The sequence below is a fragment of the Zalophus californianus genome, chromosome 1 (genome assembly GCF_009762305.2).
Source record: "Zalophus californianus isolate mZalCal1 chromosome 1, mZalCal1.pri.v2, whole genome shotgun sequence".
NCBI classification, from domain to species: domain Eukaryota; kingdom Metazoa; phylum Chordata; class Mammalia; order Carnivora; family Otariidae; genus Zalophus; species Zalophus californianus.
The window spans coordinates 71,981,573-71,994,902 of record NC_045595.1 but is presented as its reverse complement, the minus strand read 5'-3'; the positions used below and the strand labels follow the sequence as shown (position 1 = coordinate 71,994,902).

The 13,330-nt window shown below is 37.3% G+C and overlaps 1 protein-coding gene across 1 annotated transcript in view; it reads left to right on the top strand.

Moving 5' to 3' along the window:
* Positions 1-12,212, top strand: part of STT3B (STT3 oligosaccharyltransferase complex catalytic subunit B) — a 107,634-nt gene extending 95,422 nt beyond the window's left edge. The window contains exons 15-16 of the mRNA XM_027584341.2: positions 7,320-7,532; positions 10,585-12,212. Of these exons, the coding sequence (XP_027440142.1) occupies positions 7,320-7,532; positions 10,585-10,665 (294 nt within the window). The 3' untranslated portion in view covers positions 10,666-12,212. The remainder of the gene's footprint in view (positions 1-7,319; positions 7,533-10,584) is intronic.
* The last annotated feature ends 1,118 nt before the right edge of the window (positions 12,213-13,330 follow it).

Here is a 13,330-nt window from a genome sequence, read left to right as displayed (position 1 = left end):
AGGACACGGGAGTGACTGACTGCCTTTCTCTGGGGGCGCACTGAGGAGCGGGGCTCCGAGTTCTCAACTCCCCCGGGCGGAGTTTGGGAGGCCACCATTTTCACTCTTGTCCTCCAAAGCTGTACCGAGAGCTTGCAGGGAACAAAAGCTCCCAAGAGCAAACCCGAGGAGCTTGGTTAGCCCCGACGGCAAGGGCAGGGCAATTCCGCCTCCGGCAAAGACATTTGGAAACCACGGCAACAGGCCCCTCCCCCAGAAGATCAGCACCAACAGCCAGCAAGCCAAGACCAAGTTTACCGAGCAAGGAGAACGGGAGAACTCCAGCGCTAGGGGAATACTGCACATAGAATTCATGGCTTTTTGCGATGATTCATTAGTTTTTCAAAGTTAATTTTTTTAACTGTTTTGGGGTTTTTTTTTTTTTTGAATTTTTCTTTTTCCCTTTTTCAACCAACATCTTATCAATCCCTTTTTTAAAAAAACATTTTTTATTTTCCATTTTTACAGTCGTATTTTATCCCTTCATAGTAGTTACCCTTATTTTTGGCATATATATATAAGTTCTTCTCTCTTTAAAATTTTGATATACAGTTTCTTCTAACAGATCAAAATATACCCTAAATCACTAGTGTATGGCTTTGTTCTAGTCTCCTGCCTGATCAGTCTCTCCCATTTTTTTTCTTTTCTTTTTTCTTTTTTTAAAATCTTCCTTCTTCTTTCAAACAACATCTTATCAATTCTGTTTATAAAACCTTTTATGAGTTTCATTTTTATAGTCATCTTCCATCCCTTCATTGTATCAACCCTTATTTTGCACATATATAAGTCTTTCTTCCTTTAAAATTTTAGGAGGCACTTCTTCTAACAGACCAAAATACACCCAAAATCTAGTGTGTGGCACTGATCTATGCACTAGCCTGATCATATTTGATCATATTTTTTTTTGTTCTGTTTTTGTTTGTTTTTATCTTTTACTTTTTCTTTTATTTCTCTTTCTTTTTTCTTTCTTTCCCTTTCTTTTCCCCTGGTTTCAGGTTTTTTCTGATTTGTATAGAGTATATTTGCTGGGGATGTTGTTAACCTGTTAGCATTCTGTTCTCTCATTCATCTATTCTCCCCTGGACAAAATGACAAGACGAAAAAAATCACCGCAACAAAAAGAACAAGAGGGAGTACCGTCTGCCAGGGACCTACTCAATACGGACATTAGTACGATGTCGGACCTAGAGTTCAGAATCATGACTTTAAAGATACTAGCTGGGCTTGAAAAAAGCGTGGAAGTTATTAGAGAAACCCTTTCTGGAGAAATAAAAGAACTAAAATCTAACCAAGTTGAAATCAAAAAGGGTTTTAATGAGGTGCAATAAAAAATGGGGGCACTAGCTGCTAGGATAAATGAGGCAGAAGAGAGAATCAGCGATATAGAAGACCAAATGATGGAAAATAAAGAGGCTGAGAAAAAGAGAAACAACTACAGGATCACGAGGGCAGAATTCGAGAGATAAGCGATACATTAAGACGAAACAACATTAGAATAATTGGATCCCAGAAGAAGAAGAAAGAGGGAGAGGGGCAGAAGGTATATTGGAGCAAATTATAGCAGAGAACTTCCCTAATGTGGGGAAGGAAACAGGCATCAAAATCCAGGAGGCACATAGAACCCCTCTCAAAATCAATAAAAATAGGTCAACACCCCGACATCTAATAGTAAGACTTACGAGTCTCAGAGACAAAGAGAAAATCCTGAAAGCAGCTCGGGAGAAGAGATATGTAACCTACAATGGTAGGAACATTAGATTGGCAACAGACCTATCCACGGAGACCTGGCAGGCCAGAAAGGACTGGCATGATATCTTTAGAGCACTAAACGAGAAAAATATGCAGCCAAGAATATTATGTCCAGCAAGGCTGTCATTGAAAATAGAAGGAGAGGTAAAAAGCTTCCAGGACAAACAAAAATTAAAGGAATTTGCAAACACAAAACCAGCCCTACAAGAAATATTGAAAGGGCTCCTCTAAGCAAAGAGAGAGCCTAAAAGCAGCATAGATCAGAAAGGAACACAGATAATATACAGTCACAGTCACCTTACAGGCAATACAATGGCACTAAATTCCTATCTTTCAATAGTTACCCTGAATGTAAATGGGCTCAATGCCCCAATCAAAAGACACAGGCTATCAGATTGGATTAAAAAACAAGACCCATCCATATGCTGTCTGCAAGAGACTCATTTTAGACCCAAAGACATCCCCAGATTGAAAGTGAGGGGGTAAAAAACAATTTACCATGCTAATGGACACCAAAAGAAAGCTGGGGTGGGGTGGCAATTCTTATATCAGACAAATTAGATTTTAAACCAAAGACTGAAATAAGAGATGAAGAAGGACACTAAATCTTACTTAAAGGGTCTCTCCAACAAGAAGATCTAACAATTGTAAATATCTATGCCCCGAACATGGGAGCAGCCACTTTTATAAGGCAATTAATAACAAAAGCAAAGAAACACATTGACAACAATACAATAATAGTGGGGGACTTTAACACCCCCCTGACTGAAATGGACAGACCATCCAAGCAAAAGATCAACAAGGAAATAAAGACTTTAAATGACACACTGGACCAAATGGACTTCACAGACATACTCAGAACATTCCATCCCAAAGCAACGGAATACACATTCTTCTCTAGTGCCCATGGAACATTCTCCAGAATTGATCACATCCTAGGTCACAAATCAGGTCTCAACAGATACCAAAAGATTGGGATCATTCCCTGCATGTTTTCAGAACACAGTGCTTTGAAACTAGAACTCAATCACAAGAGGAAAGTCGGAAAGAACTCAAATACATGGAGGCTAAAGAGCATCCTACTAAAGAATGAATGGGTCAACCAGGAAATTAAAGAAGAATTTTAAAAATTCATGGAAACCCATGAAAATGAAAACACAACTGTTCAAAATCTTTAGGATACAGCAAAGGCAGTCCCGAGAGGAAAGTATATAGCAATACAAGCCTTTCTCAAGAAACAAGAAAGGTCTCAAATACACAACTTAACCCTACACCTAAAGGAGCTAGAGAAAGAACAGCAAATAAAGCCTAAACCCAGTAGGAGAAGAGAAATAATAAAGATCAGAGCAGAAATCAATGAAATAGAAACCAAAAGAACAGTAGAACAGATCAACGAAACTAGGAGTTGGTTCTTCGAAAGAATTAACAAGATTGATAAACCACTGGCCAGACTTATCAAAAAGAAAAGAGAAATGACCCAAATCAACAAAATCATGAATGAAAGAGGAGAGATCACAACCAACACCAAAGAAATACAATTATAAGAATATATTATGAGCAACTCTTTGCCAGCAAATTAGATAACCTGGAAGAAATGGGTGCATTCCTAGACCTGTATCAACTACCAAAACTGAACCAGGAAGAAATAGAAAACCTGAACAGACCTGTAACCACTAGAAATTGAAGCAGTCATCAAAAATCTCCCAACAAGGGCGCCTGGGTGGCTCAGTCGGTTGAGCGACTGCCTTCGGCTCAGGTCATGATCCTGGAGTCCCGGGATCGAGTCCCGCATCGGGCTCCCTGCTCGGCGGGGAGTCTGCCTCTCCCTCTGACCCTCTTCCCTCTTGTGCTCTCCATCTCTCATTCTCTCTCTCAAATAAATAAATAAAATCTTTAAAAAAAAAAAAAAAAATCTCCCAACAAAAGCCCAGGGCCAGATGGCTTCCCAGGGGAATTCTATCAAACATTTAAAGAAGAATTAATACCTATTCTCCTGAAACTGTTCCAAAAAATAGAAATGGAAGGAAAACTTCCAAACTCATTTTATGAGGCCACCATTACCTTGATCCCAAAACCAGACAAAGACCCCGTCAAAAAGGAGAATTACAGACCAATATCCTTGATGAACATGGATGCAAAAATTCTCACCAAAATACTAGCCAATAGGATCCAACAGTACATTAAAAGGATTATTCACCATGATCAAGTGGGATTTATCCCTGGGCTGCAAGGTTGGTTCAACATCCGCAAATCAATCAACGTGATACAATACATTAACAAAAGAAAGAACAAGAGTCATATGATCCTCTCAATAGATGCAGAAAAAGCATTTGACAAAGTACATCATCCTTTCTTGATCCAAACTCTTCAGAGTATAGGGATAGAGGGTACATACCTCAATATCATAAAAGCCATCTTTGGAAAACCGACAGTGAATATCATTCTCAATGGGGAAAAGCTGAGAGCTTTTCCCCTAAGGTCAGGAACGCGGCAGGGATGTCCACTCTCACCACTGCTATTCAACATAGTATTAGAAGTCCTAGCCACAGCAATCAGACAACAAAAAGAAATCAAAGGCATCCAAATCGGCAAAGAGGTAGTCAAACTCTCACTCTTTGCAGATGATATGATACTGTATGTGGAAAACCCAAAAGACTCCACCCCAAAACTGCTAGAGCTCATACAGAAATTCAGTAAAGGAGCAGGATATAAAAATCAATGCACAGAAATCAGTGGCATTCCTATCCACCAACAACAAGACAGAAGAGAGACAAATCAAGGAGTCGATCCCATTTACAATTGCACCTAAAACCTTAAGATAACCTAGGAATAAATTTAACCAAAGAGGCAAAGGATCTGTACTCAGAAAACTATAAAATACTCATGAAAGAAATTGAAGAAGACACAAAGAAATGGAAAAACATTCCATGCTCATGGATTGGAAGAACAAACATTGTGAAGATGTCAATGCTACCTAGAGCAATCTACACATTCAATGCAATCCCCATCAAAATCCCATCCACTGTTTTCAAAGAAATGGAACAAATAATCCTAAAATTTGTATGGAACCAGAAGAGACCCTGAATAGCCAGAGGAATATTGAAAAAGAAAAGCAAAGCTGGTGGCATCACAATTCCAGACTTCCAGCTCTATTACAAAGCTGTCATCATCAAGACAGTATGGTACTAGCACAAGAACAGACAAATAGATCAGTGTAACAGAATCGAGAGCCCAGAAATGGACCCTCAACTCTTATGGTCAACTCATCTTTCACAAAGCAGGAAAGAACGTCCAATGGAATAAAGACAGTCTCTTCAACAAATGGTGTTGGGAAAATTGGACAGCCACATGCAGAAGAATGAAACTGGACCATTTCCTTACACCACACACAAAAATAGACTCCAAATGGTTGAAAGACCTAAACGTGAGACAGGAGTCCATCAAAATCCTAAAGGAGAACACAGGTAGCAATCTCTTCGACCTCAGCCGCAGCATCTTCTTCCTAGAAACCTTGCCAAAGCCAAGGGAAGCAAGGGCAAAAATGAACTATTGGGATTTCATCAAGATAAAAAGCTTTTGCAAAACAAAAGAAACAGTCCACAAAACCAAAAGACAACCGACAGAATGGGAGAAGATATTTGCAAATGACATATCAGATAAAGGGCTAGTATCCAAAATCTATAAAGAACTTATCAAACTCAACACCCAAAGAACAAATAATCCAATCAAGAAATGGGCAGACGACATGAACAGACATTTTTCCAAAGAAGACATCCAAATGGCCAACAGACACATGAAAAAGTGCTCAACATCGCTCGACATCAGGGAAATCTAAATCAAAACCTCAATGAGATACCACCTCACACCAGTCAGAGTGGCTAGAATTAACAAGTCAGGAAACGACAGATGTTGGCAGGGATGTGGAAAAAGGGGAACCCTCCTACACTGTTGGTGGGAACGCAAGCTGGTGCAACCCCTCTGGAAAACAGTATGGAGGTTCCTCAGACAGTTGAAAATAGAGCTACCGTACGATCCAGCAATTGCACTACTGGGTATTTACCCCAAAGATACAAATGTAGGGATCTGAAGGGGTATTTGCACCCCAGTGTTTATAGCAGCAATGTCCACAATAGCCAAAGTGTGGAAAGAGCCAAGATGTCCATTGACAGATGAATGGATAAAGAAGAAGTGGTATATATACACAATGGAATATTATGCAGCCATCAAAAGGAATGAGATCTTGCCATTTGCAATGACGTGGATGGAACTGGAGGGTGTTATGCCGAGTGAAATAAGTCAGTCAGAGAAAGACATGTATCATACGACCTCACTGATAGGAGGAATTTTTAACCTCAGGAAACAAACTGAGGGTTACTGGAGTGGTGGGGGGTGGGAGGGATGGGGTGGCTGGGTGACAGACATTGGGGAGGGTATGTGGTATGGTGAGCGCTGTGAATTGTGCAAGACTGTTGAATCACAGATCGGTACTTCTGAAACAAATAATGCAACATATGTTAAGAGAAAAAAAAAGATAGCGGGAGGGGAAGAATGAAGGGGAGTAAGTTGGAGGGGGAGATGAACCATGAGAGCCGATGGACTCTGAAAAATAAACAGGTTTCTAGAGGGGACGGGGTTGGGGGATGGGTCAGCCTGGTGATGGGTATTAAAGAGGGCACGGGGCGCCTGGGTGGCTCAGTCGTTAAGTGTCTGCCTTCAGCTCAGGTCATGATCTCAGGGTCCTGGGATCGAGCCCCGCATCGGGCTCTCTGCTCAGCAGGAAGTCTACTTCTCCCTCTCCCACTCCCCCTGTTTGTGTTCCCTCTCTCGCTGTGTCTCTCTCTGTCAAATAAATAAAATCTTTAAAAAAAAAAAAAAAGGCACGTTCTGCGTGGAGCACTGGGTGTTATGCACAATCAATCAGTCATGGAACACTACATCAAAAACTAATGATGTATGGTGATTAACATAACAATAGAAAATTTTAAAAATAAATAAATAACAAGCTTTAGCAGTGAATACTGTAGAGTAAAAGATGAGGAAACAATAGAGGGAGACTTCTCAACCACCAATTTGAAGAAAATATGTCTCTAAATAGATGGGTGTTTCGGCTGAGACCAAAAGATAGAAAGGAGCCAGCCTAGCAGAAGAGCTGAATGAAGAACTTTCAGGCTGAGAGAGTAGATAGAGCAAGGCCCTGAAACAGAAAAGAAGTCCCTTCTGTGTGTTTCTGTTACCTATAAAAAGGGCTTTGATGGATTTCCTTTGGTTGGCTGTTTTCGGTTTTTTATGCCCGTAGGCTGCTCATGTACTCTAAGGGTTCAGTGAAATTCTAATTCTGCTCTATTTAATTTCTCTCTTCCTGATTTCTTCTTATCTAGTTAGCAACATATGAGAAATGTTATGATATATTGCTCTGATTTTGTTTTCCTAGTTTAAACGGAGAGTTTCGCTCTGATTATAACATTTACTATCTTCTAATACCGAATGTTTTCCAATACAGTTAACATCTCATATTAATGCCACTTTTGCAGCTGGATTTTCGTACACCCCCAGGTTTTGACCGAACACGTAATGCTGAGATTGGAAACAAGGACATTAAATTCAAACATTTGGAGGAAGCCTTTACATCAGAACACTGGCTTGTGAGGATATATAAAGTGAAAGCACCTGATAACAGGGAGACACTAGACCATAAACCTCGAGTCACCAACATTTTCCCAAAACAGAAGTATTTGTCAAAGAAGGTGGGTGCCAAGGGAAATCATGTCTATAAAAGGGTAACTCAAAGTTGGTTGGTTTGTCTGGAAAACAGTTACTAAAAGTTACTAATTTTCATTTGTCTCTCCTGTCTTTGAGGCGGGAAAGAAGGCCCTCAAGCCCTGTCCCTTCCGATACTTGACAGGGTTTGGATGTGTATTGTGGGTTTTTTTGTTTGTTTGTTTGTTTTGTTCTGAGATTAGATATGCAAAATAAAGAAGATATAGTTTTATACAAAAAAAAAAAATTTCATTTGCCAGATCTGTGTAGACTATAGCTTATATACAAAGTATCAAACTAGCCTATTAGGGCCATTCCTTTCAAACTGAGCACTTGAGATATCCCAAGCAGCAGCCTTTTCTGGATAGCATTGTGATTATCAGTGAACCAAGCTGAGATTTTCCAGAGGCATTCTGGCTTTTAGTTTGGGTCATTCCCATTAGTAAGACTTACTTGAAAGTAAGATATATTTGTGGCCATCACTTTCCAAACTTTTGTGAAAGTAAAAATGTAATTGGTTTCTCATCTTTTGGTCAAAGCAAATTTATATTGCATTTTCATGTTCCATTCTTAGTATGTTGCTACTATATTACTCACTGAGTAAAGACTAAGTCTGAATTAGTAGAGTCTTGGATTTAAAAAAATCATTTATCTTAAGATAATTACTTTTAAATGTAATTATCATGACAAAGGTTGTAGATGGGAATTATGATGATGAGACTATTCTAGTCCTTTTGTAATAAATATTTAATAAGATATGAAGTATTTTATTGAAGGTCATTATTGCTCACTTAAGCCAAATAGATCTAATCTTTGCTATAATAGGCTAGTAAAAATGAGTATTTATATAGGTTGCTCTCTATGGGAGATGGGAAATAATGAGCAGTCAGGTAAAATATTAAGGTTGTATTTTAAGGTACTACTCTTATAATACTAATTATTAGACCCATTTCAGTCTTAAGTCTTAGAAAAATGCTTAGGTTTACATTGGTTGGATGAGTTTTTTTTAAATCATTAAAGCAATTGTCTTTCCCTTTGCGTTACTTAAAATATACTTAAAATATATTCAAAGTACAGATTATTTCAATGTGTATTGTAAAAGGGCTAAATATGAACTGTATGATATATAAATAGAAACTTTTTAAACTAATACTTTGTCAGATATAAATTGCCCTGTCTAGACTGATAAAATATGTCACATGGAGCTGACATGCATGTGTTAGTCATATCAAATTCATTGAACAGTATTTACATCAAATGACAGATCAAATGATCTGGTTTTTCATAGCCATGTGGGTGGAGAAACTGGTGAGTCACATCAGTGAAGTCAAAACAAATGCTGCTAGTCTCAAGGCACTTACTCCTGAGACATCTAAGCCCAGTTAAAGTCTACCCTTTCTGAGAAACAAAGCCACTGAACTAGCTGTCTAACTGATGATAGTGAATTTTTTTTTTTTTACAGTCCTCCGATAGTGAATTTTCTTAATCTGAGCTCTTTTGTCTTCCCATCATCTCTCTAAAATCAGTAAATGAATGGATAAATAAAAATTAGTGTGCCTTGTATGCCCAAAACATACATTCTAATAGCCAACAACATGGATTTTGAATTTCAGGTTTCCATGTCTTTATATTCTGTTTTATACTAGCACTAGAGGAATATTTGCTTTCCTTTCTCCACCCCAGTTTTTACTTTTGGGCTGTATAGTCATTTGAGGACTTATTCCTGCTACTACAAAGCTGACAAGGCTGAGGCACTAGGAATTGTTACGTAGTCCAGGGCTGGAAAAAAAGACTTTTTGACATGGGTCACTGAGGTCTAGTTACATACTTACATAGACCTGGGGCATTTTACAAGATCTTATAGAAAAGCTTTCATGTTAGAAATCTTTAGGTGATGATGATAAGGAAACTAACACTTTGACCTGGTTTGAATCTTTTTAAATTGTGCCCTCTGAAATTTTTTACTTTTTTGCCTTTATAATAATTAATAAGTAACATAAATTATGGACAAGTTAGCAGAAGCTAATTTTTATAACCTTAGGAAGGACTGCATTTTGCCTTTTATTCTTGTGCCTGTTAGAAAAAAAATTATAAATTGTTTTAAACTGACATCATAAATTACATGACTTAACATTTACCCTAAATTTCTGAAACCACCTGCAGCAGTTTTTAAGTATTTAAGTCTTCAGCCTTTTCTAAGTGCTTTAAATTATTTGTTTGCAAAAAGTATTTGCTCTTTTCAGTATCTGTGGCTGTGTCAGAGTGGCAGACACATGTGTCTGTATGATTTGTCTTCTAAGATTCTAACATAGCAAATATTTTTGCAATAAGTTCTAACAACATTTGTAGTGATTTGTTTCTTACACCAGAAAACATCTGTTGAAAGTATTTTAGTAGGATCCTGAAGTGTTTAGAAAAATGTTATTTTTTAAAGATCTATGAAACTCAGTGTTACAGCTTTTTTTTTCTTGGTGTTTGGTTTTTGTTTTAAGTTCTTATTTTTCTACCTAAATTGGGAGAATATGCCAAGTAATTTTATTTCTTTCATTTTTGTACATAGGTACGATCATCCTCATCTTACACATAATGAAAGTTCCTAAGTTAATTTGTGTTTCCGATACACATACACAGCTAATTCTTAGAGGCCAAACCAGGAGCCGTATTAACATTTCCTGATTCCTTAGTCTAGTGTCATATTCTGTCATGCTTGGCTTAGCTTACAGCTAAGCATTTAGTGGTTGAGAGGGGAAGAAGAGTTCATTTACCTGATGGTAAGGAATATTATGATATGCATTTGAGGCATGCTGTGGTACTGCTTTCATCTTAAAGCTAGGGACCTAGTCCAGTTTACCTTGGATCTCTCAGCATACTTCGCATAGAACTATTATTGGTGCTCATTGTTCAAGCAGTCCAGTCATAGGACAAACTAAGGGTTTTATTAAGGCAGTCTTCATCACAATGCTATAAACCATGTGTGTATATATTTTTTAATCTGTGGGAAACCTACACTAATATCATCTGTTCTGTTTTCTTTTTTAGACTACAAAAAGGAAGCGTGGCTACATTAAAAATAAGCTAGTTGTTAAGAAGGGCAAGAAAATATCTAAGAAGACTGTTTAAATACACTGTTCTGGTTCCTAACTTGAAGCAGTTGTCCTTGTGAGAACCGGTCTTTGCCTTTAGCTCATGTCATGTTTCACAACAGAGGGTACAGAACCATCCCTGGTCCAGATTAATGTACAAAATTTTCTGGCAATGCCTGATTTAAAAAATAAAATTGGCTTATTGAGAACAGCTATTTTCTATTTGTAATGTGAAGCAAGACAGAGCACTGCTGTAAATGTCTAACAGCAGATTTTTTTTATTGGTACATATTATCCTTCAGATCTGAGAATTTGGACTAATTGCACCAAAGAACCCTCTAATTTGGTCCCTGGCACATGCATACTTGTCAATGTTTTTATTTTTTACAAGACCTACATTTTATTTGAATTACCCAAATAGCAATATGTAAAATACAAATGACAAAATGTGATGTGAGTTTCTTGAACCAGTAAACTAGTACAGGTCTGATAAAGAGGTATTAGAAAAATAATTATACTTCCTTGAACTATATTTATTTTCATGTTTCTCCAATGCAAAGATTGTTTCATCAAATGTACATTTTCTGTTGCTTACTGTTTGCTCTGTCAAAGAAGCAGCTGCTGTTTCAAAGGTGGACCTCTGAGTAACTAATTGATGCAAATAGTCTTTTATGTTGACACATTGCTGCTGTTAGCAGTTGTTTTCACCAGGTACTTAACAGAGCAGATCTCATGCATTGTTCATTCAAGGGCTAAATTTATATCCTTTGGAAGGCATGGCAACTGCACAGAATGTTGCTTACCAGGATGGGGTTTGGTATCACTGAGATTAGCACTATGTTTACATGCAAAAGATTAAGGAAAAAACCCTTAAAGTGGACAGGTATCCAAAGTTCATTTTCTGTGACTCTTCAAAATGACAAAGGATTTGTAAACTTTGCCTGTATTTCTTTCATTTTATAATAGTTTCATCCATCACAATGATTTTACCCTCTGCTCCATTTATTTTTTTAATCCCTGAAGCATTTGATGAAACACTCTTTAATGCTATATGCATTTTCTTACTTTTATTAAAAATGTGACAGTTGTCAAAAAATGCACTAAAATATAAATGGAGATTGAACATGTTCATTTCCAGCTTATAGGCAACTTTATATAGACTTGAAAATTTTCTCCAGTTGTTTAGTAAGTGAAAGAGAAAGGGTTTTTCCTGCCACAGGATATAACTTTTTTTTATATAAACAAGCATAACTTACCACTGCTTTTGGTGGAAAAGTGCAGAATAGTATGTACCTTTTATGAAGAAAAGTGTAATTTACAATATTCAGTGAGAATGTTACTGCTGATTTTCTTTTCCAAAGTGTAGAATATTCTTTGATTTATAGAATTCATTTTTGACCCAGATGATGGTTCTTTTACAGACCAATAAAATGGCTGAACATTTTCACAAATAAAGTGTAACTAAATCTGGATTTCTGATACCTTGTCATTTGGGGGATTTTATTTTACTTTGTTGCTTTAAAATTCAGTGCAGAGAAGTTGTTGACTGTAGGGGAAATAAAGTTAATTCAAATTTTGTGTTAAGTGTTGTCTTTGATAAAAATTTCATTTTTGAAGGGAGTTACAGAGTACTGAACACGTAATTCCTTCCTTGTTCACCTTTACAAAGATTTTAGAGAATATGTGTACAGTAGTCCTCCCCCCTTGTTTGTGGTTTGGCTTTCCTCAGTTTCAGTTTCCCACAGTCAACTGTGATCCAGAAGCAAATGATCCTCCTTATGATGCATCTTCAGAAGGTAAATAGTAGCCTAACTCACATCACAATGCCTACATCATTCACCCCACATCATCTCATCACGTAGATATTTTATCTCACATCATCACGAGAAGGGTGAGTGCAATACAATCTTTTAAGACAGAGACCACATTCACACTAACTTTTATTACAGTAGATTTTTGTCATTCTATTTTGTTAATCATTGTGCCTAATTTATAAATTAAACTTTATTATAGGTATTATGTGTAGGAAAATACAGAATGAATGTATAGGGTTGGGTACTGTCCACATGCTTAGGTATCCACTGGAGGTCTTAGAACATGTCCCCCTCAGATAATGGGAGGACTGTTGTAGAAAAGAAGTTCTAGATTACTTCAACCTCGACCTACTATTTTATTTTTCCTTCTTTATACTCAAGAATTAAAATCTCATTTTGACTTTTTATGAATGAGTGAAGGGGAGAGGAGGGGGGAAGATAGCCCAGTAGGAACTTTATCTCCTTTAAATGAGGACAGGTCTTTAACAAAAGCGGGGCTCCATAAAGTATATAACCAGTCAAGTCTTCATTGTAGAATTTTCTCATTAAAGCAGAAATGATCTTCCACCTTTCTCAGTTTTAGGGAACACCATTTTGGTTCAGTGGTTCAGTAAAACACCATACTGTAACTGCATGTGTGGTTTTATTGTAGCACAAAAGTGAAATTATAGTAGTTTAAATACATTGGAATATACAGTTATTGGCTCAGAATATTCTTTAAATCTCTAAATTCGTGTGTGATCACTAACCCCACATCACAGAGGGACGTATTAAAGATCATAGCTTTGAATTTAGGCTATAAAACAGCTTTTGTTTTTCCACATTTTAGAATTGAAAAAGCTGAGTGCTTTGGAGTAAAAATAAGTCCGTGAGACAGCAAATCCAAAG